We start from the raw sequence: 27,798 nt of genomic DNA on the forward strand, positions 1-27,798 counted from the left end.
ATACGTGATCCACAATTATCCAAACTCTTTAACCAAATTTTCCACGCAGCAAACTTTTAATATCACTGCTCTACTTGCCAAACTTGTTTTTATATTTATATTTTGAATTTCCACATTTACTTATCGCATAAGTTGTACTTACATACAATCCTCTATAAGAATGAATGCAATGCAACAAATTATTAATAAATATCAAAACAAATGCAGGAAAACCCATATTTGTTAAGTCAATGTGAAAAATAAGTGTTTCGTCAAATATTTATCATGCAAACTATTATTGTTTTCGGATTGTGTAATATCCTACTATCTACTGCCTTGGGACAGGCAACAGACGCAGAAAACGACACGTTAATCGACTATTATGAAAATTTAATTGATGATACAATTAGCAAATTTGATACTTATACAGCTCCTGTTGACGCTAACGAACACAAAGGGAATTTTTATGATCAAAGAGCACGTCACAAAGGTATTAACAAAATTATTACATTAATATGCTATTAAATATTTGATTTACGTTTAGATTTCGGAGAATATGATTTTGTGGTCATTGGTGGTGGATCAAGTGGATCAGTGGTTGCCGCACGATTAAGTGAAGTACCGCAATGGAAAATATTACTCCTAGAAGCAGGAGAACGCGAAAACAACTTTACAAATATTCCAGGACTGTATTTCTACTCGAGATTTACGAATTACAATTGGGGATACTTCAGTGTACCACAACGACATGCATGTCAAGGTAAAACTAAACATTTTACAATTTATCATCATATATAATGTTAACAATTGTTAATAATACTCAAGGTATGATAGACAAGCGATGTCCATTTCCAAGAGGTCGAGGACTAGGTGGTACTAGTCTTATAAACGGTGTCATTTATTCGCGAGGACATCGTAAAGATTTCGACACGTGGAATTCATACTTAGCAAACGGTACCTGGTCCTATGACCATGTTCTGCCATACTTTAAAAAGTCAGAACATACCCACATCCCAAACGTGGATCTTCATTACCATGGTCAAAGTGGGCCATTACCAATAAACAATCATGTTCCGGTTAGTCCTCAAACTAATGCTTTCCTGGAAGCACACCAGGAACTAGGGATGGAGATAACTGATATAAATGGTGCGGAGCAAATTGGAGCGGCGTTAAATCAACTGATTACTGAAAATGGGCAACGTGTTTCGACAGCACGAGGATATTTGGGTACCACTCGAAGTAATTTAGATATTTTAACAGGGGCATATGTTACTAAAGTATTAACACGGAATAGAAGGGCTACAGGTGTTGAATTTACATATCAAGGGAAGAAAAGTAAGGTTAGAATTACAAAAGAGGTTATATTGAGTGGAGGTGTATTTGGATCACCTTTAATATTGATGCATTCGGGTATAGGACCACTTTGGACTTTATTACAACATGGTATTCCTATTGTAAGAAATTCTCCTTACGTAGGTTTAAATTTACAAGATCACGCGACTTTTTACGGTATGATATTTCAAAGTAATTATACGGAACCAATCAAATCACGTAGACAGTATATTAGAGAATATTTACAAGGAATAGGACCTTATACAATTGCAGCTAACCTGGAAGGTATAAGTTTCCATGAAACCCACTTAAGTCAAACTTCTGGTGTACCAGACATTGAATTACTATTTGTACCATCAAATAGTACTGGACGTGCTAACCAACAAAGTTTTCATCTCACCAACATTAGTTATGATGCAATTTGGAAACATACAGACCCCACAACTACTTTTATTGTTTATGTTGTTCTTTTACGACCAAGATCTTTCGGTTATATAAGTTTGAAATCAAAAGATCCGTTTGATTATCCATTGATTCATCCAAATTTTCTTTCGGATAGGAATAACTTAGACATTGCAACAATTTTTTTAGGGGTTCAACATGTGTTGAAATTAATCGACACTGAAGCTTTTAAAAGAATCAATGCATCTTTGATTGAATACACTTTTCCTGCTTGTAAAAACACCTTATATCTTTCAAAAGAGTATTGGTATTGCACTATCAGACAAATTACTATGAATGTTTATCATCCTCTTGGGACTTGTGCAATGAAAGATGAAGAGTTGGGAGGAGTAGTTGATGGCGAGTTAAAAGTTTATGGTGTTGGAAAACTACGAGTGATTGATGCAAGCGTTATACCATTTTCAATATCAGGACATCCACATGCTTCAGCTGTTATGATAGGAGAAAAAGGGGCTGATTTGATTAAAGAAGAATATGGAATGCTTAAATTGAGTTATATTAGATAAAAAGTTTTAGAGTTGAATATGTTGAATGTTTTGTAATGTTTTAGGCAACCAACAATACATTCTATATGATTTTATGTTACTGTGTTGGTGGAATATTTTAAAATTCTCTGTTATTCTATGTATGTATATGGTACAAATGAGTATTTTAAACACATAAATTAAAAACTTACACAATGCACCTTGGCATTTAACAAATACTTTAAGTTTTAGTCAGTTTGCAAAAAATATTGACACAAAAAATAATAGTGAACGAACGTGTTTGTTTCTTTGCAGTGTTTTTAGGGTAACTATTTAAAATTCCAACTCAATTATTATCCTAATGCGTATTTGCTTGTCTATGCGATTTCCTTGCTGGTACACAAGTATTTACTGAACCAATTATGACACCTTGAGCATTATGCTTAGCGGAATGACTGCGGACAAACAATAAGATTGATAATTTGATTAAACGCAAAAACGTTACTTGTTTTTTAATACGAACATAAACAGGAAGTATTTTAGTCATTAAATTATGGTTGAATAGTCTATTTATATACATGTAAATCATTTTGAAAATTGTGTCTGTATTAGGTGTTTGGTAGATGAGAATTGAACACATTCCACAGCTCTTGTAATCTATTTGTCACCTCTGAAAGGTATTTGTACTTACGTTAATGTTTAAGCAGTGATTTCATCTAGATAATATTCCATGCGATGATGGAATTAAATTAGTAGTGTCAAGTGCTATAAGTAGGATATGAAAAATACACCGACATATTTGGAATGTTTTTGGAAACATCTGAATTCAGAATGATTAAATAATTATGAATAAGAATTACTAAAAAGGTAAAGTTTCCATCTTTAAACTGATATTATTTAAGTATTTACTAAGATGTTTATTTAAAAAAAAATTAAATATTCGTTTCTTTTTGCTAAAACTGTAAAATTTTCAATACCTATTTATTTTTCTTGCATAATAATTTCATGGTAATTTATTACAATTAATTATTTCAGTTTTTAAATTGTTTTTCCCCCATCGCCAGCTATTATCAAGTTTTCTAAAACTAACCCGGTATGTTACCAATGTAGCTCAAATAGGAATGGAAATTTTATCAGGATCCGATAAGGTTTCAATTGGTTTTGTACAATGTACAATTATAAAAGTACTCGAGAAGTGATTTTCGCTTGTTTACTTGGAATCAGATTTTCTCTGCAGGCAGTCGCATTGTTGCTAAGTATTTGGATTGCAAGCCTAATTGAATAATGTCTCACTCTCGATATAATAGCACTTGTGAAACAGTGGTGCACAAACAAATTATGAGATTTTTATGTCAATGCCATCCGTACCTGATTGTAATATGTTTAAACATGATGATTATGCCCTCGGTTATCAGACAGGGATTATACTATCAACAATTAATAACAGCGACAACTATAAAACTCAGGATTACTTTCAAATGATCAATCAAAACGTATTATGAATGAATGAATCAAGTTTAAGGTGCTGCACATATTAATATCTTGTTGCATTGCAAAATTTCATATTAAAATTAACACATAGCGGAAACAATAAAACAATTGACACATATATTTGCACGATCCCACTCTTGGTATTAATGCCGACGAGAAACAGTCAGACAACGAATTATACGCACACCCTCAGATAAATGGTAACATCTTGTGCATTTTGACCGCTTAGCCATGATGTCAATACGGTATCAACGTGTAACTCGCTGGAGTTACGACAACTAGGTGTAAGTGAAGCGTCTCCTATATAAATCGCAATCGCCACTGATAGAAACGTTAATCGTGCGTCGCACAGCACGACAACCATACCATTATCGGCCAACACCTCTAACTGCTATCAATCTGTTGTTAATACGCCAGTGTTACCGTTGAAAGTGAGAGTTACGATCGCTAATTGTCAAAATAGTTTAATATTTACTTAAAAATAAATATTTTAAATAACGTGTCGCCCTCTTGTGAAGCATTTTTAACTTTAAATGTGAAATCTAAGTTTAAACTTTATAATACAACGGAATTAACTCCAGGTAAGTGTTTATGAAAGTTCATATTAATTTTGATTACATTTTGAGAAATCACTAAATCAACAAAATCAAATTTTATTGTAGATAATCTACAAATTTTTATTATATTTAAAACCACTTGACAAATTTCAAAATTCTTAATTTATTATCTGATTTCGAACTAAAAAACACCCTTGTATCAACAGAATAATATAAAAAACAATAAATTCCAGAAATCTAATCAGTCAATCAAGTGTGAGAATAAACTTGCACTTAATGTCAACTGAAGCATTTTAATGCGCTACGCTCAGATAAAATTATATTGGCAGGTGTGAGTGGGTAATGTAGCGGCTTTGCAGCGTTCATTAATTAATGTTGGGTTTTGCAATACCGATTGAATCAAGCAACAAAGCGGCAAGGTCTGCTAGATTGTATTCGTAATTTAATTATTTTTTTTTATTAGAGAATTATTTATAACTTATAACTAGCGTAGTTTATTAGGTGTTGTAATTTAACCTCTAAACACCTTTCTTTGGATTAAGCAGGATTAAACCATGGAATTAATTTGATTCGATTAAGAGTTATCTAAATAATAAATATTTGAATATACTATAATGTAGTTTTACCCCTTCTACAAATAGTTTTAATCTGATAAAATGAAAGAATTTTTTAAAGCAATTTTTGTGAAAAATTTAAGGTTTTTGTTTGATTACGCACTAAATATTGGTGATATTTTTCTAATCTTTATAAAAATGAATTTTATATTATTATTATTACACAAAAATATATTAACATATTTGTCGTTAACTCAGCAATTAAATTTGAAAAGTATTTTTAAAGAAATAATTAATATAAATCGATTAATATTTAAATGAATCATAGTTTCATGTTCGCATGACGCTAGGTTCATTGTTGATACTTCAAGATGCTAATTTGACATCAAGAACATCCTGATTCATTAAACTAAGTCGTTTTAGTTCATTCATAATAATTTCATCCGTAAGTTGATTTATGTAGTTTAGATTTAATCAACTGTAAGATGTCGACATTATTTGAATGACACTTGTGTCTGAGCGAGCGAAAACTTTTCATAATGCGCATTTGTTACGTAGGTTATAGACGAATTTGAGCATTCACTGATAAAATAAATGTACACACACATGCTGATGTGTTATATAAGTATTTAAAGTTAGATTCTCGGTACTCACCTGAAATTATTTATTAACTTATTATTTAAAGTTGCAAAAATAAAATCTTCCCGTAAGTATTTAAGAAATTTTATCTGCTTATTTTATTACTTATCACAATAATTTAGTAAACGTAGCGTGTTTAACAATAACGATCTTGTCTGTTAACCCGCCGCGTTGTAACTGCGTGCTGCTTGTGGAAAATCGACGCGTCCACTTTTAGTAAATGACAGGTTATGCGCTAAACAAAAAATATTAGTTATATTGAACGTTTAAAACAAATTATTCTGAATTATTATACGTTATCAGCGTAAATATTTATGTTTCTTTTATTTGTATAGCGTTTTGGCATCAGTGTAGCCTTATATATAGTTTTGCACCTTAATCGTGCGCATTTTAAATCAAGTAAAAAATGAATTTAATATAAAATAAAAATTTACTTGATTTGCATATAATAATGAAGTGATAACACTTACACTAAAGAAAAATAGAAAGGAGCAAGCAAAATATATAAGTAAATATAAAAAATTAAGTTAAAAAACAATCCAAACACAAAAATGCGAATAATTTACCTTCAAACACTGTAATTTGTAAATATTTGCATTTGGCATTTTTTAAAAACATTAGCGTATTAAATAAAAATTGCTATACATATACACGAGGCAATACTAACTAATCAATGACGCACCTTGTTTACTTGTGCAAATTCATGAAACAATTGTTGGCAAAGACTTTCATGCTGTAACTCTAATTATAAAAATCTACATTGACTTGATTGCTTAGGTCAATCAATTAGTTTGTTTCGCACATTATTAGCGCGTGCAGCAATCGCTAATTACAAGCAAAATGTATTCGGTTCGATACAAATTAGTGAATTCGGATGATGATGATGATTCTATACACGGTGGCGGAGGTAAGCAAAGCAAAATAAAACATTATGCTTTCAACAGGGTTGAGCAATAAAAGTTTAAACCCGTTTCTAGAAATACAAATGAACCTTTTGCATGGCGGACGACACAAAGGAAGAGAACGTAATCGTGGCGTAAGTAGATAACGACACGGTTTTGCGTATTTATTAATAAATTGATGAATTACCATACATGATACTCATAATATGTATGTATGGATGTGTGTGTACGTCATTCATGAGTAGAAGATATGAATGAAGCGACCAACCAAAACGAAGAAACAAACCTGAAACACGGGGGCTTGTTGTGGGTCTGTTTGCGCATTTGCGTACGACGTTAATATAACAAATCTGTTTCTAACAAGGATGTGCACTAACACCGCCAATGCCGTCATGCGACGAGAAGATCGTCAAGAAATTGCTTAATGAACAACTTGAAAAAAGGGGGACGTTATGTGTTGTGCAGACGCGAATTGTGATGGCACATCGCGGGGGCATTATAGTCTCAATTTCGTTTATTGCATAAATGCGTGTGTAGTTGTAGATGTACTACACACGTGTGCACTTGAGAAATGGAGGCCAAAAATTACCTTATTATACTTCATTTACGAATATAAATAACTGATCTATAAATAGAGTTTTATTTCATGTGACACAAATAATGGCTAATTGTAAATATTAACAAAGTAGACGTAGGTGTTATTGGATTGTGGATTGTGTTTTTGTTTTTGACAAAGAGTGTTAATTAAATTTACAATTTTCGTGGTGAAAATATAATTTTATATAGCTCAGTGCAAAATACTTGTAATAGTTTTTTTTGCATTTTATGAGTTAGATTTTATAGAAATTTTATAGCTGCAATTTTTATCGCTTGTTTTAAAAATGCCTAAAATGTTTATCAAATACGAATAAAATCAACGTTAACTTTTGTAAAAAGCATGACTCATTATAAATTTCTAGCAAATTCACTTCTTTTATCATTGTTTAATTACCTAATTAATTAATTAATATGAGAAAAACTTCAAAATTATTTCTTTTCAAGTTTAGACTTGTTGTAAATTTTACGAAACTTTGACTCATCGATACGTAACAAACCTAATAAATTTTAAGTGTTATTTGCTGCTAGTAAAATCACAATCAGCAAAAACGCATAAATCGTTAGTAATATAAGATAATCATTTAGATACGTATTTACTACACCATATGTACTCAAAAAATGAAATACTTTTCGTAATGGTTTCCTGTAGACATGGCAAATAGCTAAAATAATCGGGGAACAACAATGTTCAGTTCAAGTGCAAGTGTATGTATACGCAGAGTGATAAGCTTCGTTTTCGAGGCTTTCGCATGAATTAATATCATTACCTGGATAACGCTTGAATCAGTTGAGGTGTGCGTTCGCCGGCAAGCAGAAGCGGTGTGGAACGTACAATTAATTATTATTTTTATATAGATTTTAATAAAAAGCTAAGTGACTGAGTTTTATAAAAGAAAAGTGTCAGAATATTTGAAGATTTGAAGTGCGGTGTAAATGTAAAAAGGAAAAGAAACGGTGAGGATATTATCAAATTTAATACTTTTTTTAATTGATGGAGAAAAGCCAGAAAAGTTTGTTTTAAAGGAATTTATTTTATTAAAAAGTGGCGCAAACTTTCTTAAATTGCTACAGCTACTGAATAAAACATAGCTTTATGCAACTATATACTTATATCAAAAACCATAACCTTTTCTTAATAATTCTAAAAATAAATTAAATTTTGATTAAATTATTTTGGAGGTAATGAGTACTTTTCCGCTTAAATGTTTTACATTAAATATAAATCAACTTGACTCCAACATAGTATTTGCACACAGATACATGCAAACTAATTAACTAAGAAAGTACATTAATTAATTCCCATTCAAACAATCTACCTACGTAGGGATTATACTTAATATAATATTAAAAATGAAATATTTTACAAAAAAATATTTGTACGAAATATTTTACAAAAAAATATTTGTACGAAATATTTCATTATCTGTGATTGTCTACAAAAGATTGTCATTCTATATCATTGATCTGATTATTCATCGGAAGGAATTGATAACAATATTCAGTAGGCTGAATAATGTACTGAATAATATTTGATATAATTATGATTATGCAGTAGTCGTGTTATGTTCAAAGCAGATTATTATGGGTTCGCTAAGTAAATATTTAGTTAAATAATTATTTTAACGTAACATGAAGGGTATTTCCAACAACATATATTTATATTTATACAGGTATTTAACAATGAATGACAAAAATTCATATTTTATAAAAGAATTTCCTGATAACACCAATAATTGTTATGTTTTTACGCCTTAGTTACAGTATAAAAATTTACTTCCTAGCCATAAAATTGAATATTCACAAATAATAAAACGGTATAACGATTTAAATTTGATTCCGTCAACAAACAACTAATTGAAATTTTTAAGATTGAAATTAAAAGATGCAAAAATAAAAAAATTGCCTCCGGCCGATTTCTGCTATTTACAATTCCCTTGTCTAACATAAACGACCAACACCTCTTCACACCAATGTTGCAGTTTATTTTCGTTTTGTATTTTGAACACTCGAGCCCGCCGCGCGATTTCCCTGTCGCACGCATGCGGCACAAGTTTTCGACACTCGCGAATAATCCGAGTGCGGATTTTCGCACATTGCAAACACAAGCACCGGTCGTGTATCATTGAAAGACGCTAACAAATAAATCTGATTAGATCGAATCTATACAGTGCGTTTACGTGCGTGCAATAGTGAACGTCAAATGTTGTTTCTGGTTCACAGGACACCAGGAGACATCATCACGACGGTCAACGGCCAAGATCCGCGTCCACGACACCACTCGAACGCAGCGAAGACGACGAAGAAGAAGACAACGGCTACGGGATGAGTACGTCAATGACCAATCCGGCTTATGAGCCCGACGAGGGTGAAAAGAAGAAGTATGTTGGCTTATTTTCATGTTTTATATGCTCGGAAAGACCGTGAATATTCAGAAACTAGCACATGATTAAAAATTATTTTTGAATCCAACCTCGGCACAATTTAGAAAATATTTCTCTTCAACACAACACAAAAAAATCATTCAACGTATAATAAAATAATTAATTATTTAAAAATACATTGTTTCACACACGTTCGAAATCTAAAGTTGAGTGACACGTGCATAATGATCTCTCAACTCATAAGCCGCAATAAACGTTCAAGTTCAAGATTCTATGGCTTCGTATTTCTTCTGTGTGTGCACGTTTGACGAGTGAAAAAATGCATTTTCTTTAAAAATATCCGCGTTTACGCTGTGTGTTGATATTGTATTATTTACTCGTAATATAGTTCTAGAGGTATGAAGGACGCCGCGTTCGTGCTGAGCATTAAGGATGCCAATGGCAAGGACAATACCTCGGACAAGTACGATCCGTATCAGCATCGGAAAGTTGAACATCCTACAACGTGAGTATTAATTAATAACCTAAATAATTTATGTGGGTGCATGATATTGACATAGACACTGAATTATTCATGAATCATAAGTATTAGTAATATTTATATTGCGATGGTTTTTTGCAATTAATATTTTGGCAACAAGTATAGGCATAATGCAATATTGTGGTTTCTATTGACATGTGAAGTACGTAAAACGATATTTGGCTTTTTATATTTTATATTTTAGTTGCCAAGGTCAAAGAGTTTTTGTAATTATATATTTTGTGGGTTTTTAAACGCAAAGCAGACATTATAAATCGCGTCATATTTATTTACGTGGCGCTAGAAAAATAATTTGATTTTTATTAGTATAAATTAATTAATTACTCAAAAACTATTAGCGTTATAATCAAAATTCTTTCAGAATTATATTTATAATTAAATTATATATTTATTTTGATAAAATTAAGTTGATTGAACGATTGTAGAACAAGTTATGAACAATTAAAATTAAAATTTTGTAAAACATGATAAAATGATAATAATCGAATCGTAAAAATTGATAAAACTGATAAAACTACAACTTATTTTATTATTTTCATTTAAAATTCAATATTTAATTTATATTTGATGGCAATTTTTTAAGTAATTAATTAATAACTAATTTATTTATGTTTTACTCTCTCGCTGTGAAAATATGCACATTTCGAGCCAAATTAATTCGAATTTTTCCACTAATTTATGCATGTTAATAAGTGCCAAATGTTTAAATTTAAATAATTTAAATTTAGGCACTTGTATGCACAATTTGCACACTTTAAACTAAGTAGTCAATTACTTTATATTCAAAAGATTATCTAGTTTTATAAACGGTGTCAACACACGTTTATCTCTTTCATGAATCACCTAGAAACGATTTTCATTTTACGCACGTGTCATATCGTCGAATGCTATTGTATTGTTGTATCTATATTGCTCTTTGTACACCAACGCCGCAGAGTCGCACTTATAGTTTTATGCTCATACAAATGATGCGCATTGCAGGCGCTAGGCGCTAATTTTAAACGTGGCCCTGCTTTTAAAGTGAAAATAATAGTTTGCCGACGTCGACGTTGCGTAACGTGAATTTTTGGCACCGGCAATATTGGACCGGCAACTAATTTGTTCACTTGTCGAATGACGTTGAACTCGCATTTTCGTCACATTGCTAAAATACTTTCGCACACCATTTAAAGAAAATTATATTCATGTGACATGCAATGAGAATCTAATAATGAGAAATTTTATTATTTTAGGAACTCTGAGACGCTCTTCCATTTGCTAAAAGGCAGTCTGGGAACTGGCATTTTAGCTATGCCCTTAGCGTTTTCTCATTCTGGATACATCATCGGTTTAATTGGAACTGTTTTGATTGGATTAATTTGCACATATTGCATTCACTTGCTTATCAGCGCTGAATATGAATTGTGCAAACGTCGTCGGGAACCTAGTCTCACATATCCAGCTACAGCGGAAGCTGCGTTCTTGGAAGGACCAGCGATATTTCAAAAATGTGCATCGGCATCAGTGTAAATATATTAACTACTTAAAAATCAATTATTTTTTAAACAAAAATGAATTTTATTATTTTTATTTTAGGCACATGGTAAACGCTTTCTTGTTATTGTACCAAATGGGCACATGCTGTGTATACATTGTGTTTATTGCTACAAATATCAAAAATGTATGCGATGAATACTTTGAAGACATCAATCTGCGATTGTATATGTTAATGTTCCTGCTACCTTTGATTTTAATCAACTGGATTAAAAACTTGAAACTACTCGCGCCCTTCTCAACAGCGGCGAATTTTATCACATTCGTGAGTTTTGGTATCATTGTATATTACTTGATTGATGGTTCTCCGACGTTTGAAGAGCGTGATGCAGTCGGTGACGTTGAAAATTGGCCTTTGTTTTTGGGTACTGTACTTTTTGCTTTGGAAGCTATCGGCGTCGTAAGTTAAACTAATTTTTAAAAGAAATCTTCTATTTCTAATTGATTTAATTATAGATTATGCCATTGGAAAACGAAATGAAAACTCCGAAGAAATTCGGTGGTGGTTTTGGAGTATTAAACATCGGCATGTCTTCCATCGTAGCACTTTACATGGGTATGGGTTTCCTAGGATATTTAACGTATGGCAACAAGGTTAAAGGTTCCATAACATTGGACTTGCCGCCAGGAGACGTGTAAGTACTTTAAATTTATTCCACCCGCAAAAAAAACGTGATCAAGGAAGTGCATTATTTTGATTTTTTTTAGTTTGGGTCAAGTTGTCCAGGTCATGCTGGCCTTGTCGATCTTCATCACGTACGCACTTCAATGTTACGTAGCCATTGACATCACATGGAATGAGTATCTGAGTCACAGGTTTTTGAAAAACAGCAAAAAGTCCTTTATCGAGTACGTTGTCCGCACATTGATTGTGTTGATCACTTGTAAGTACCTACAAAACAATTATATTAAAATGTGAATATTATTATTAATTTGTGATTAATATTTTAGTCTCTTTGGCGGCCGCATATCCAAAACTAGATCTCTTCATCTCTTTGATCGGTGCTTTGTGTTTGGCTGCTTTGGGCATTGCCATCCCAGCGTTAATTGACATGTGCACCTATTGGAACTATCTGGATGGGATGAAATTCAATATTATGGTAGTCAAAAATGTCTTGCTCATTTGTTTTGGTATCTTTGGCCTTGTCATCGGCACATACACTAGTTTGAGTAAGATCATTGATGAATTCGTCAATGGCGAAGAGTGACACTACGTTCTTATCCTATTTATTTTTCACGTAAATGTATCTAGTTACTCGTTACGATCATTCATAAGTACAATATGTATAGTTGTATAGTAGCGTAATTTTCTAATAAGTAGTGTCGTGAGTATGATATTTTTATACATTGAACGAAAGTGTTTATTGAAACAGATTGAAAAGTGGCATGAATGCGCGTGTGTTTGCCATGAATATTATTCTAGTCCAATGCTTAGTTCAATACTTTAAAATTCACCAAAAAATATTTCTATGTTAAACACGGACAAACAATTTGCTCATCTAAACTGTTACCACTGTGAGTAGTATAGATACAAGACAATTAGTTTTATTAGATGTTAGTGATGTAATGTTATGTCCAAAAAAATAAGTGATTCCATGATTTTAGAGCAAAGTATGTAATTTTTATAAAAATTAATATAATACGTTGTCATTGTTAATATGTTTATTATTATAACTAACCAAAATCATCCGATTCCCTAATTTATTTAAACCAATTACTAAAAAATATAAGATAAGGATTTCTGTGATGATTAATAAAAAGTATCACTAGAGTGAATCAGATGGCGCAGCAATACGCTTGAAAACAACTTCAAACCGAGATACTCGGCGTCGCGACGCCGCGCACGTTTGGTGGATGCCTACCTCGTACAAACCCCCATATAAGCACGCTCCGAAAATATGGCGCCCTAAATAATAGTGCCCTACTTACAGTCGCGTCACACGCGTCGCACTTAATCCTAAAAAATTGCGCGACTATAAGGTTCGTGCGCGAGTGATAACACCAAATTCTCTGCGTGCTGCATGACCGTTATAAAAGCGTAAGTACAAGAATAATACTCGTCGCGATATTCCCACGTGTTTCTACCATCTGCGGCGCAAGGGTTCTCAATTGCGTGGTTATGCAATTGCTCGCAAATTCAATCCAGAATATCCAAGCGTGCAAGGGAGCGCGTAATTGAGGAAACGACCATATTAATAAATTATGCGTACACGCCGGCGTGTAAGTTTGCATGCACATTACGATTAGATTTATTGCTCATTACTCTCGCTTTAGTGTCATCAGTTATCGTGCAGAAAATACCTTGGAGCGATGACTTTGGGAGTGACGCAATAGGTCAAAGACCGAAACGACAATCGTTGTCCGTGAAAGAAATGTTGTATATTTAGATACATAGAGGAAATTACGATGTGTGATGCGTGTCAAGCTTAACGCGTTTCGTCCGACAATCATGTGACAATGAGCTTTTCATTCAACAAATATAAAAATATAATAAGCTTTACCTAATATTTTTTGAGTGCCAGCTTTTTTTCTTGGACTATTTTTAGATTTGTAAACATAATTATAATTAATCATTTAACTGACAATTTTTGAACATATTTATAGTATTATTAAAGTTATTGGATATGTTTTGAAGACCAAAATTTAATATTCAATCATAAATTCATAATAAAACGAAAATATCTTTTTGGACACAGGTATTAACGCGAATAATGCATTACCGGACGTTAATGTGCGTATAAACTGAATATAAACAGGAAAAACATATTTTTTTATTACAATATAAGCTAAAATTGCTTTGAGAAGATCATTGACAGCAATAAATTCACACTATTAAAATATTACCACATACTATGAAAAATATTTGACTTTTATGCTTCAAATGATATAAATTTCTTGCAATAACAATTTTATAATATAAATTTCAATGAATTAATTGATTTTGCTTGTGATCTTGTTATCCCAACGTGACTATATATAATCTTGCATGTTAAACATGCATCGCTACTTGTTTACAAATAATATTGTAATATTACGATGATGATGATGGTTAATGTTGTAAGCAAATTCCAAAAATAAATCAGTATATGCAACATTTCTTCAAGAGTTCAAAAGGAACATGTTTGCGCAAAATTAATAAAAACACATCACGAACTTTGAATATTACACAGCAACTGTTGCAAACGAAACATGAATTAAAAATAGCTTAATCTAACTAACAAGATTTAATTGGAGAATGTTTATATTTAAGCAATTAACAGTTATTAACAGTTAATTTCAATTGATTTAGATATAGATTAATTTTTCTTTTAAATCAATTTCCTTTATGAACAAAGATATTCGGCACCGTAATTTTTATTTATATCGAATTTATCATAGTTAAGTGTGTCTGTCATTTAAAGCTCGGTTGGTAACAATTGTCAATTAACAATCTAATTCGCTATAAGGTTTCTTTACAACATAAATCATTGCTTTAATTATTCAATAAGTGATGTACAGTGGCAGATGTACCATGACCGCCTACTTTAGACGAAACTTCGGTTAAAACGTCACTTGAGATTCTGGTCTCTGCTCGTTGCTTGGAAATTACATAATTGCAATTTCTACAAAGCGTGCCAATGAATTCGTGTGCTTTGAAGGCACATTGTAGCTGCACCACCCTCGAAATTCCTCTACGTATAATTATAATTGCATTCAGTGGTCAGACGGAAAGGTTAAGTCGTCTATCGACTTTGATCACTTGGCAGACCCAATTTTCTAATTTATCTATTTTTGCATTTTGTGCTCACGTTTTATTTCGCAGCGTCAAGTTCACGGGCAAACATGAATCTTTTCTAAATAATATTAACTTAACTATAATTATATTCAAATATTATTTTAGGCATAATACAAATTTTTAATTTTTTCCTTTTGTTTCTTAAAGAATAAAAATTTTGTTTGAAAAAACATTACAGTCCAAGTGTAATTATTTATTAAATACAAGTGTCGTATGTATGACTGTAGAAATCTTGGCTGCAATAGTTGACTACAGACTATAGAAAACAGTTTGCAAGTGCTGAACGAAATAAGCACACACACTGCGCGACGGTCTAAATTTGTGTTGTTCAAACTCGTTGCGTTTAAAAGTCATCAGTCAGAATCGGACGTAGGGCTGAACAGATCATCCAGCTCACAGGATTGCGCCAAGTTGACTCTGGCCAGTGCGTATTTTAAGTGCGATCAGATTACTCCGCCTAATTTAATAGTTTACAAGTTTATTTTCGCCAACGACTAGAATAGTGACATTGTTTGATCGTGACCAACATAAATCGAACGTTGATTGCTTCAATTATTAGGTAAATTATCTAGTTATAGACATGCTTCATTAATTATACATTAAGTACATAAAACGATTTGTAATTTATGAGATTTTCATTCATAATATCGCGCGACAATCAAATTAATATTTATTGAATTAAGTTTGTTCGAAAAACATTTTTTGTAAGTTTTGTGTGATTGTGCTGAAAACACACTTAGGTAATTACAAAATCGATTACTCGATTACTAACAGAAGCAATTACCTTAAATTCTTCAATTTGACGTAAATAACACATTGTGTTGGTAATCATTTTAAAATGGGTCCATCTAGTCTGCGAAATTGACCTAAATTCAGAATTTTCAGCACTTCAGCGTAAACTGCAGACCTGTAGACTGGAAAGTTTCCCGATGCGGAAAAGATAAATTTACGTAATTTGAAAATTAGTTACTTTGAATTGCAAATTTATTTGTTTACTTATTCATTCAAAATTACCACTGATAAACTCAAAACATTGATTCTTATGTAAGCAAAATAAATATTCAAATATGTAGAGCAGAATAATAAGTACAATATGATTAATTTGCCTCGGCATCCATCATTTAACTCAACCATCATCTGCTCTATGAGTATAGCTGTAATGATATGTTTCAAACACAAATTGATTTTTCTCTTGTTTGTTCCAGGCGATCCGGCATTACACACAATGAATTGTTAAAACGAGAGGTCGTATTCCTTAACACTTAACATCGAAGAACAATCACATGTGACGTCCGATGTTATATAACGCTAAGCTCCTCAGGAATTTTTCAAACACGAACCAAATCGTAATTTGACCAGTAACCTAAGGCGCCATTTCACGCGCGTACTGAAAAAGCCTCCAAGATGGCGCAAGAGACGATGAAGCTGAAGCCTGTTGGAGCAAACAAGTAAGAAATTGTTGAAAAGTTGAATTGTTACTGTTTCTACATGTACTAATCATTGTTCTCTGCATGGTTGCATTAATAAACGTTGTGTTCTTTTCATCTTTCCATTGTCACGTGCGTGCAGAAATTATTCGGATGATTCTAGGAATGTGGAAAGAGGAGAAGGCAGCCCGCAAGATGACGATTACGATCCGCATCTGCACAGGAATGTCGAGCATCCAACAAGGTATTTAAAACACTTCAATTGCATAGCAAACACGTCGATTAATCATTATATTGATCGCTTTGCTTTCTTATTTGACTAGCAATACGGAGACGCTCATCCATTTACTTAAGGGTAGTTTGGGCACCGGTATCTTGGCGATGCCGGAAGCTTTCAAGAACTCCGGCCTGACGAATGGATTCATTTGTACAATTCTCATCGGTATACTGTGTACATACTGCCTTCATATTTTAGTAAGTAAATTAACTGCGCATATTAATAAAATAATAAAATTTAAATTTCAAATTTTACACGTGTGAATTATTTATTGCAATTTTATTGTAATTTTCTATGCGTGTTAATTTTATTTGTAGGTAAAAGCTCAATATATTATGTGTAAGCGACTGAAAGTTCCAATTTTAACATATCCAGAGTCAATGAAGGTAGCTTTAGAATCGGGACCACAGTGTCTTCGCAAATTTGCAAATATGTCACCGTAAGTGATTAAAAATCGTATTTTTAGACATAATCCACATAATATCGATGATTTTTAGAATTTTAGTAGACTTCTTTTGGTAATTTACCAACTTGGTATTTGCTGCGTTTACGTGGTATTCGTCGCAGTAAACATCAAAGCGGTGGCTGATCAATATACAGAGACAGCGATTTCAGTCAAATTATACATCCTCATGCTTCTAGTACCTTTCATTCTCATCAACTCAATAAGAAATCTCAAGTTATTGGCACCCTTCTCGACGTTAGCCAATGTGCTTACTTTCGCATCTTTCGGCATTGTCCTTTACTACATTTTCCAAGACCTGCCGAGTATCGATGAGCGGCCTCATTTTGGAACAGCATATACGTTCCCATTGTTTTTCGGAACAACTTTGTTTGCCTTGGAAGCCGTTGGTGTTGTACGTATACAATTAAATCTTCTTTTTTATATAAAAAATTAAAACCATTTTTGTTTCTTTAAAGGTTATTGCGTTAGAAAATAACATGAAGACACCTAAATCTTTCGGCGGCACATGCGGCGTTTTGAACGTTGCGATGGTTGTTATTGTATTTTTGTATGTTGGCATGGGTTTCCTTGGATACTGGCGCTATGGTGAACAGAGCGAGGCCAGTATCACGCTGAATTTCCCCCCACAAGATGCGTAAGTTTATAAATTAATAAATATTACATAATTCTACGTGAAAATGTGCGCGTGCATGTTTATGATTAATAAATTGTTTGGTTTCGTTGCAGCTTGGCGAAAACAGTCAACATTCTTTACTCCATTGCTATATTCATCTCATACGGCTTACAAGGCTACGTACCAGTGAAGATTTTATGGGACACGTACATTTTCAAACGTCTCGAAAACAGTAACCATCTTCTCGTCTGGGAATACGTTCTACGCATTGGCGCTGTCATCGTTACTTGTAAGTTATACCGACTACTTGAGTTGGATTGTTATTGTAATAATATCATTGTTCTATTTCAGTTGTGCTTGCCGTAACAATTCCACTTCTTGGCTTGTTTATTTCATTGTTTGGTGCGTTCTGTCTCTCCGCATTGGGAATTGCGTTCCCGGCGATTATGGAAATTTGCGTTATGTATCCGGATAAATTGGGTCCTTGCAAATATATTCTCATCAAGGATATTCTTTTGATATTATTTGGCATTATTGGCTTATGCGCTGGCAGTTACAGCTGCTTATCGGAAATCATTAATGCACTTTCTAGTGGCAGTTAAGAATATTAAACTGAAGCAAATTTACAGGGTTGCACTCCACTTCGCGCCTGATACAGTAGAATACAAACATATATATCTAAGTATAGTGCTATTATTGATAAGATCAAGTAATCATTCATTACGTTATCATGTTAAGAATTTGAAGAAGATGATTATAACTTTGAAGATGATCTAAAACTCAAATCATCACGTATAATTGATATTGTTCATGATGAAGTTGACAGATTGAGATAAAATATATGAAAATGCTCTTTGGACCATGTATTGCAACATCATGGTAAATACGAAAGATAGAAATGTGTACATCCTGTTCAGTTCATGACCATGTCAAATATTATTAAGTATTTTATATGTTTCTGTTTTCGAGTCTAAACATTTGAATGTTAGGATAACATTTTCGAAAATGCTATTTTTTGTATAAAAAAGTGGGTTGCCTATGTTTTGATTGGTAGCTCTATATGGAAATTTAACGCACACAAAAAAATCCAAAGAAATTTAAATTTAAAGAAGACGATAGTGTTTAAACATGTTTACAATGTAGCCAATTTAGCAAGTGCCATTGTGAAATAAGATAATGTTATGTTCCCCGCACTATTATGATTATTATTACTATTATTATTATTATTATAACAACACTGTTAATTTGTTGCTATTAATTATGCCGAAATGTACGAAAAATACAGAATAAACAGTTAATCATTATAATTATTTCACGAAAATTGCAATATTAATGTTGGGTGTGCTTAAACACACCATATATATTTTGGATATATTGACAAGAAGAAGCAGTTCGGGCAAATTGTCTGTTCACTAACACGTTTGGTTCATTTTAATAGAGGCACTATTTGCTTGTTTCGTATACCTATAATCAAGATATAAATAAAACATACTATAGTGCTTTTGTGCTTGGATATTCCTCACAAATGTTGTTGTTTCATGCAATGCTCTATTCCGGTTATTTTAATCGCAGGAACTCTGAACAAATTAGATTTTCAACACGCTTATTATTATAATAAAATTATTAATTTACATTAACAATATAGTTATTTCATTATAATTATGCAACACTTGATTTACCGCAATTAAAATCAACTAACAAAAATAATTCTTCTTTCATATATCTTAGTTGGAAACAATTGTCAAATCAAACCTATACTATCCGTCTAATTGTCATAAAATAAAATAAATTAAAATAACTACTACCTATATCACAATATAAGTACAATTTCGTCACTAACCGATACAAATGTGCATTGACTCCAGAATTGACTTAAACATACGACTTAAAACCTTTACTTATATCAAGTGTATTCGCTACTTTTCAACATAACAACTAATGAGTTAATACCATGTTTATATCAGCTTAAAGTCACTCACTAAGCTGAAATGATCCGAAGGATAATTATAGGAAGGACTCGGTCTGTGCCAATCTCTTGCGCAGTGGGAAACTCAAGCACGCTCTCCACCTCCATCTTGTCTTTTGTGTAGAAGATGTAGTCAATCGTGTGGCAAATCTCGCCTTCGTCTCGTATCTTCCACGTTGTGTAGGCGGGTTCATTACCGGCCTCGTCACAATCAGCGTATGCGCTCGACAAACGCAAAGTATTGTTCTTGGTAATTGTAGTGTAGATCGGTTCAACCGGCTCTGCATTGAAATCTCCGCACATAATGACCGGTCGGTCGCCGCAGTGCGATGAGAGAAACTGCAGCAGGTCGCGACCTTGCTCGTTTCGTAAGGTCGCCAACAGCGCACCTTTGCGGGCCTTCAGATGTGTGGTCATGATACACACTTCCTGGCCTGTTTCTTGCAGTCGTAAGATTACCATTAATGCAACCTGAAGTTAAACCGGAAGTGTTAATCACAAACGATTGAAGGTAAAGAAATATTGATGGTTTTGTGATTAATCATACCTGATTACTTTGCACTCTCCAAATTTCCAAAACTCTCGTTTTACTGCTTATAAAATCAAATTTATTTTTGCGATAGAAAATGGCACAGCCATCCGGGCCGTTATTTCCGTCAATGTATAAACATGGCGAATCGGGTTTTGGAAAGAACATGCCAACATATCCTTGAGTATTCAAAATGTGTCGTAAAAAGTTGAAATGGTCTACTTCCTGCAACATATAAATATTATAGATTACAGAAATACACTTTTAGGTAAATATAAATACTTGTAAACAAATCACATCTGGACAATATTCGATAATTTCTTCAATTATATGAAATCGTCTGTTGTGCCAATCTAAAGCCTTTGTCGGACATCGAGCAAAATTGTCATTACATTGACCCAGAGCTAAAACAATCAAAAATTAGTATTTTTACAAAGTATAAGGATTATTTATTTACATTGGGACAAAATATTCCATTGAAAAACACGAATACTATTCGGATTGCTTAAGTATTCACTGCAACCCTTTGAAATCCCATTGAGTTTTCGTGCTTTGAAACCAACAGTAGAAAAAGAGTCTTCGCTATTATGTCGTTTGAAAGATCTCTTCACCATTGGATATGATTGATATTGTTTTTGACAGTACTGGAGCAATTCGTGTCTGCTAATGCTTCCAGCAAAATCCACGTCTCCATCCAGCACGTCTGGATTCAAAATTTTTGGAGCTGATGAAAAACTGCCCATTCTGAAATAAAAACCAAGAAAAACCAATTAGAAATCAATGAATTGTCATATTTATATCAACCGTAGTAAAACTTTCTTCTGTAACAATGCATTCTTCAATAATTTCGATTGCACAGTTTGATCATTAAAGTTGGCTGGAACCAAGTCGTCGTCGCACATTGTGAATAAGAAATAACTTATGGCGAGACGACGGTGCGCATTTATACACCCAATTTTGCACTCTTGTGAACTTGCAAATACACATTATAATAACATTAAAATAAATTAACCGTTTTATGTGTGTATATTTTTACAACTACTACTATGGCTACATGACTGCGCCCGAAGAAAATATCTGTATTCCGCTTGTAAAATGTGCAGCCTTGGCGCTGCACAACACAAAAACGAACTAGTGTGTTATTTTAGAAAGGGGTACAATCATAGTACAATGCCCTGCAAACAACTAGTGAATACATATTTATGATCAGGGAACAATAACGCACAATAACATAATAGTAACTAATTGAACTTGCTTCCGATATGCATCTGGAGACTAAATAATATTTTCTTGCCTCGAAACGTCTGAAGCTAATAACAATACACAAACTGAAGTAGAGTTCAGAGGTCGTCAAAAATCAAGTACTCGTTTTCAGCATAAATAAAAGCGATACAATTTGAGTTTCTGTTGTAATTTCAAAATGTCTACCTGCGTGTGCCATCTATGCGCGCAAAGTGTAACAAGTTATATCCTAACATAGTGCAGCTATTAGAAATCTAAAATGGGAAAGGACCATCAGCTGATTTCATTCAAGTCTCTGTCAAACCAAAATATCGACTCACTGCTGTCCTTGCAGTTTTCGCATCCTGACAGGCCACCGTGAAATACTGATAAATACGCAAATCGCCACACATTCGGTTAATGATAGGACAAAATGACATTTACCTCTGTAGTATGTGACGAATAACTCCTCTCAATCTACGCATGTCATGTGATCAGCGCACACGTTTTCACGAATACGATGTGCACGAATTTTCAATCGGCCGTCACGAAAACATACTGCGGAAGGCGGACTCGACTCGTAATTTCGCGCGCGCACCTCTACGCAACTTACTCCACGAGTATTAATGTTCACATGTTCGTTAGCATGTGCAAGGTCGCGATGAGCCCACGTTCACACACTATCGTATCGACGGTAGTCATGTCGTCATACTCACGCACTGTTTTGACCGATTGTCTAGTTTTCTAAACCGTACGTGGCTAGCCAAGTGCAAAACGGTAAACAACGCACTACGTTCGAATGATTTCGCAAATTATGCGCGGGTGCAAACCGCAGGCGTGTATGTGACGCCATCTTAACTTTGGCTAGGAAGACTGTTTACGATCCTTAAGGTCCTTGATATTTCCTAAGGTCAAGTTAAAGGTCGCGTAGTAAGACCAAACAATAACGTTTAGATGATAATTGGAACAGCACCGTTTCAAAATATGCAGTAAACAGAAATAAATAGATTTATATAAAACTTAAATTGGTCGTTTTTGGCTCACCTGTGCTTTGGAAGTGCGACGAGCCTTGAGTATCTTCTAATTTGAATCATTGAGCGAATGGATACCGCCATCTTACTTCCGTTTAGCACTTACTAAACAAACAGCGTTTCTTTTAGCTACACACTGTTTATTCGAATATGCTAAATTCTTCACACAATGTGTAGGTGAATGCAATTTTCATCACGGACATATTTTCCACAAACGAATAAGTTAAATGCTTAAATTAAACACAATATTTTATTAATTAAACTATACACACTTATTGTTTCACTAATGCATATACCAATGATTATTTTTTCTTCTTAGTGTAGTCACTAATTTGTTCCTATCTGAAGCAATAGAGAAAAAAATTTCATCTGTGGCTTCTGTTGGTCAATAATTTTTATTGGCTCGCCGGTGCTTAACGTGGGTTATATTCTCGATTGAAATGGGTCAAGACTATGTAAACAATGTGCTTCATCATGGCGATTTCATGAACTGTTTCAGCTGGCGAGCCTAACGTGCCTAACATGCAATGCGTAAACATCTCTCTCAATCGCTTACGACAGCTTATCAGTCATTAAATACATACTAATCACTAATCACGTCTGATAGTATAAATCGAATAAATCCTTCTTTTAGTTATTTATCTCATTCAATGACGCATTGTGAGCATGGAGATTACGGCGCTTGAGAGTTGCCCTTTAGCCGCGGGGACATGTAATGCATTCAGCGTTGATGGACGCGACGAAATTGTTGCGTGCGCATATTTAATTGATATAGAAATTCGGAATTTACCGCTTCAAGTCGCTTTCTACCGAGTTATGTTTTGGAAAGAACTAACAGACTCATTGCCACTAGCCGGTAGTATAATAAATTATGTTATTATGATTTTTTAGGTTTGTTTTTGCGCGAGAAATCTTGAAATATAAAAAAAGTAGCCAGTTATTGAGATTTGAACATTGGTAAGTCACACGTTTTGTTTGCAAAGGCCAATAAACTATACTGCAACTTTAAAAACAATCAAAAACAACTTGGATTCAATTTGTTTTTTAAAATATCATAAAAAATGTTTTGACATTTAGATAAAATTTAAAACAATCTCAATTTTATGTAGAGACGAATTAATATCAAATAAGTATTTAAATTATTACCTTACTAAGTACATTAAAAACTCCTTTGGTGGAACATAATCCCCTTCGGCACTAATCCTTCCAAAATGTACACTACGCGCAAACAATCGCTTCTTCGCACTAGGCGAAGTCATCGAGCAAGCCTTCGCCAAGCGTTCGGCCAATTCAAACGAATCAGCAAAATTCTGCATATTGTTTTGAATCACTTTCTTGCTACGCAAATGTTTTGATTTTATTTTTTGTTATTGTTATTGTGCAAGTAGAAACGTGAGTGTTCTGTGAATTTGCATACACGATAACTGGCATTAACAAATCACAACCGTTAAAAGTTTATTTCTAGAATGCGCGTCTGGGGGTTCCGTCCCTGTTACCTGACCGCGGGAACATCAGCTGACACGCCGGTTTCGCTTGCTTTATATAGTTTGCGAAGAGATACTATTTACGTGTGATTATATCCACAAATCGAGTGGGGTTAACAGTGTTACTATGCATCAAGGGTACTTGTATAGAGTACAGGTGAATCACTTAAGTAGTAGTAGTAGTAGTAGGAGTACTGCCGGTATTGGTACCGGCCTATCGCGGAACACCCGCACTGCCCTTTTGTTATATTTTCACTCAGAACCGAATTTATTCTAATTTAAGAATAGAATAAAAATAAATTTAAATTTTTGAATGAATACGCCTAGAAACCGGTCCTGCGTGACTGGTTTACCTATCTAGATATGGCGCGAGATCGATCTTTACAATAATGACCTTTTAAAGAGAAAATGCCTCTACCTGACGCAGCATGATCACGGGCATTGTTGACTTGATACGAGTTGGCAAGGTGCGCACACCCACCTGAGCAAAGTCAGTCATCCCGAACACGGAAATTGAGATTACTTTACATATTCAAATGTTAACGCTGATCACCGCCGGCAGGTTCATGCAGGAAGGAACTTGATGAGCAATAAACGCTGACCTTAGACGTAGAATATTAGAAAGACTGATTTGTAAACATTGATATACCCTGTAATTATTTTAATTTGCACGTATTTGGTTGAAGATACCAGTTTGGTATTGTATACACGAACAACACGATTCACAACGACTTCAAACAAAGCGTCCAAACCTAATAATAAAACGTGATTATATTGATTATATTTACGGCTTAAAATACGCTAAGCAGGCATTGTTTATGGCGTGTATTCAGACGAAAGCAATTTAAAAAATGTCACATGTATTTGGGCCATTTTATTTACGTGCGTATTTGTGGATGGCATATTTTTGAAACAATCTAGATTCGTGTGAATAAACTGGAATTTGATGCGCAACTCGTGTGAGTCATTAGTATATTATTACGACGTTAATTTATATTGTTGGTATAATAGTAATGTAAGGTTTTAACAGCTTATCTAGTCAAAATAAAAAAATCATCAATGTCCCAAACGTTCGTGATAATTCTGACAATAAAAGGAGAAATTCCTCATAAATAAAATAGATAATGCGACACAATTTTCTGTCTGGTTTTCATTTATTTATAACAGTATTTTTCTTGTAGAAGAAATAGAATATACGACTTTGCAGTTTAGGAATAATTAGCGATTAACGTGTTCTATGACGCACTAACATTTTTTGTCGATAAATTTTATTGAGTGAGTCAAAAATACTAAACTTGTTTGGTGGCTGCCGAACTTTTACTCCTAATTTATGTATTATTTAATTTCACTCATAAATATTTTTAGCATATATCATATTAAGGTCTAAGAATAGCTTGGATATATATTGCTACCCATATATAGATTTATACTGACTTTTTATTAGGAAAATCCATCTCAAAATCAAATTATTTCCAATCTGTTCCAGGACGATGTTAGCGGCTACCGACTGCTTGACAAATTGTAGACACAATATACGTATTCAATTGAGATGAATCGTTAAAATGTATTAAAAACTCCTATCTGTGTTTCGGTTGCTGTGGGCCAGTTATGTGTAGTAAAGTTGATAATATCGATGCTTTATCAAAAATTTCGGGAGCATATCTGTGGCGCATGTGCAAACTATATGTCGACATGATTTAAAATTAACGAAACAAACTTTAATTCATTTCTTATAACGATTCAATTGTGCAAGGGTTATCTAATGAACACGGAAGTAAAATGGACACAAATATAAAGCTTCAAAATTGATTTCATCACTGATGCAATTGTTGCAATGCGTTAGTGATGAAATGTCATTATATATCTCTCTAGAATATACATGTTTACATGTTTACTCGATTATGAACTAACGTACTCGTATTTTTTGATAACCAGTACGTGCAAGTACTACACAGTCAAAACCGGAATCGTTATTATTGTTTTGGTAGTTTTTGGAAGTGACCATGGCCCTAGTAGCAATTAATATGAGTAAATAATTTAAGAATACGAATGTTTTGATGCCAGAAAGTTTCGAGAAGCATTTTAGACCGTTTGACGTAAAAGCTTTCTTTAGAATCGTGATAATTGACATAAAAAACGATGGCAGTACATTAATGTCATTGTTCTGTGTTTTTAACAACATAAAAACAGAGTATTAAATTCATCAGGGCCATTTTTTGCATGATTTATAAGTGTATATGAAATTCTAGTTAATTAGTGAAAATGCCAACATGTTTTTCAATTATAATTGGCAAAGTTAATCAACAAACAAATGAAATACAGTTAAACTGTTTGTTTTGGCTAGCAACGACAGACAAATAATTTGTCAACGATTACAACAATTGTTTTGTTTCGCAGTTCAATGATCTTGAACAAATGTAGAATAAACTAAATCTTGGAATGCATCCAAACTGTTGATTTGTAGTTGGATCTTAAAATCAACATTGACTCATTTTGTTGAGCGAAAATGCAGGTTTTATATTTTAATTACCAAATTTTAATTGAAATTATATCAATGATTAGTTCAGTGAACAAAGAGTACTGTTTTAAAATACAGCTTCTAAGTGTAAGGACTACTTTTTATACACATTTGAATCACTGACTTTAAATTTCTTTTAAAATATTAAATCCTGACTCGATACAATTGTAAAGTATTAAATGAAACACCAAAGTTAATGAAACCTTGGTTTGTTGAAAAAAAGTTACTTGCAACGGTTATAATCATTGGTATATGCTTTTAAAAAGTATTGTTTCAATAATTTGCTGACTTACCATTGCATAGTCTTTAGGAGTAGAAGATTAACACACCTTTTATAGATAGACATACCTGCTTTATTAAATTGATTTGAATAACAAAGGAATTACTGATATTTAAAACTTTAGTGATGCTTTCTCGAACTTTCAACAATGATGTCTCTAAGCACACTGCTCAAAAGCACAGACGCTGCATCTCAAATCAAAGCTCGTGTAAGATGCGTGACCGTCGCGAAATCGTTCAGCGAGCATTACACTCCGGACTCTGTCTGTCTGGCGACGAGCCGATTTAAACTGAATCGTGATGCGATCGCTATTTTTTTCCATGATTCTGTTGATTCCAATATTAGTTGTGTTATCAGTGGCTCTTGGTCAGCCAATTAAAAAAGCAGTTGAAAGGTCGAATCATGATTTGTCCGTGCACCAATTTTTTGTCGCAACGCTTGTACGCAAGTAAATGTATAGTAAGTATAATCTAATGTATTTCTCCAGTTTTTTACGGATCTAAAATCCTTGTCCTTAAATTTCAATACAAAACTGCTACTTTTCATCATTTTTCTAACTAGATCAGACAAAATATTGACAAAAAGTGTAAAACATTCAAAATCACGTTTTTTTGTGTTTTCTATCATAAAAAAGTGAATTTAATCTTCATACTCCTGTGTTTAAATCGAATAAAACTGATACTTATTACTTTTCTTTATGTCATTTTCACTTTGAGAAATACTTTTAACGCACAATGTAATATACTTATAGTTAAAATACATCTGACATACGTGTGCTT

At 33.3% G+C, this 27,798-nt stretch overlaps 4 protein-coding genes across 6 annotated transcripts; 3 read left to right on the forward strand and 1 right to left on the reverse strand.

Annotated features, from left to right (window-relative positions):
- Window positions 1–24: 24 nt before the first annotated feature.
- Window positions 25–2,474, forward strand: LOC135791166 (glucose dehydrogenase [FAD, quinone]-like). The gene is made up of 3 exons (XM_065301475.1): window positions 25–469; window positions 524–739; window positions 805–2,474. The coding sequence occupies exons 1-3, from the start codon at window positions 265–267 to the stop codon at window positions 2,277–2,279; spliced, it is 1,896 nt and encodes a 631-aa protein (XP_065157547.1). The 5' UTR covers window positions 25–264; the 3' UTR covers window positions 2,280–2,474.
- Window positions 2,475–3,972: 1,498 nt separating this feature from the next.
- LOC135791167 (proton-coupled amino acid transporter-like protein CG1139) lies at window positions 3,973–13,089 on the forward strand. 3 transcript variants are annotated; one of them, XM_065301477.1, is made up of 8 exons: window positions 3,973–4,309; window positions 9,198–9,355; window positions 9,747–9,863; window positions 11,132–11,404; window positions 11,475–11,832; window positions 11,889–12,067; window positions 12,141–12,316; window positions 12,384–13,089. In XM_065301477.1, exons 2-8 carry the CDS (start codon window positions 9,300–9,302, stop codon window positions 12,638–12,640), a joined length of 1,416 nt encoding a protein of 471 aa, XP_065157549.1. In that variant the 5' UTR covers window positions 3,973–4,309; window positions 9,198–9,299; the 3' UTR covers window positions 12,641–13,089. The 3 variants fall into 3 exon arrangements, with proteins under 3 accessions (XP_065157549.1, XP_065157548.1, XP_065157550.1); XM_065301476.1 differs by lacking the exon at window positions 3,973–4,309 and adding an exon at window positions 6,461–6,514; XM_065301478.1 differs by lacking the exon at window positions 3,973–4,309 and adding an exon at window positions 7,826–7,931.
- A 225-nt stretch (window positions 13,090–13,314) lies between these two features.
- On the forward strand, window positions 13,315–18,852 carry LOC135791171 (proton-coupled amino acid transporter-like protein CG1139). Its single transcript, XM_065301486.1, is given in 10 exon segments — window positions 13,315–13,470; window positions 16,413–16,655; window positions 16,777–16,878; window positions 16,958–17,108; window positions 17,229–17,350; window positions 17,409–17,425; window positions 17,428–17,768; window positions 17,833–18,011; window positions 18,104–18,279; window positions 18,342–18,852. Coding segments are annotated over 9 exon segments (1,383 nt in total). The 5' UTR covers window positions 13,315–13,470; window positions 16,413–16,611; the 3' UTR covers window positions 18,593–18,852.
- Window positions 18,853–19,576: 724 nt separating this feature from the next.
- LOC135791172 (nocturnin-like) lies at window positions 19,577–27,109 on the reverse strand. Its single transcript, XM_065301487.1, is given in 7 exon segments — window positions 19,577–20,007; window positions 20,010–20,427; window positions 20,504–20,710; window positions 20,768–20,889; window positions 20,943–21,229; window positions 22,751–22,967; window positions 27,033–27,109. Coding segments are annotated over 6 exon segments (1,167 nt in total). The 5' UTR covers window positions 22,822–22,967; window positions 27,033–27,109; the 3' UTR covers window positions 19,577–19,945.
- Window positions 27,110–27,798: the final 689 nt, after the last annotated feature.

Source organism: Atheta coriaria, unplaced genomic scaffold (assembly GCF_025399875.1).
Source record: "Atheta coriaria isolate IRGN ID8LTWV9N9 unplaced genomic scaffold, Caltech_Dcor_3.1 hic_scaffold_4_pilon, whole genome shotgun sequence".
NCBI classification, from domain to species: domain Eukaryota; kingdom Metazoa; phylum Arthropoda; class Insecta; order Coleoptera; family Staphylinidae; genus Dalotia; species Dalotia coriaria.

Excerpts from the sequence above, each read along its gene's own strand:
- LOC135791166 (XM_065301475.1), top strand. The coding sequence starts at position 265 with ATGCAAACTATTATTGTTTTCGGATTGTGTAATATCCTACTATCTACT. Across the intron at positions 470-523 it reads TCAAAGAGCACGTCACAAAG|ATTTCGGAGAATATGATTTT; the intron begins GTATTAACAAAA and ends ATTTACGTTTAG. Across the intron at positions 740-804 it reads ACAACGACATGCATGTCAAG|GTATGATAGACAAGCGATGT; the intron begins GTAAAACTAAAC and ends ATAATACTCAAG.
- LOC135791167 (XM_065301476.1), top strand. The coding sequence starts at position 6,464 with ATGAACCTTTTGCATGGCGGACGACACAAAGGAAGAGAACGTAATCGT. Across the intron at positions 6,515-9,197 it reads GAAGAGAACGTAATCGTGGC|GACACCAGGAGACATCATCA; the intron begins GTAAGTAGATAA and ends TCTGGTTCACAG. Across the intron at positions 11,405-11,474 it reads AAATGTGCATCGGCATCAGT|GCACATGGTAAACGCTTTCT; the intron begins GTAAATATATTA and ends TTTTTATTTTAG.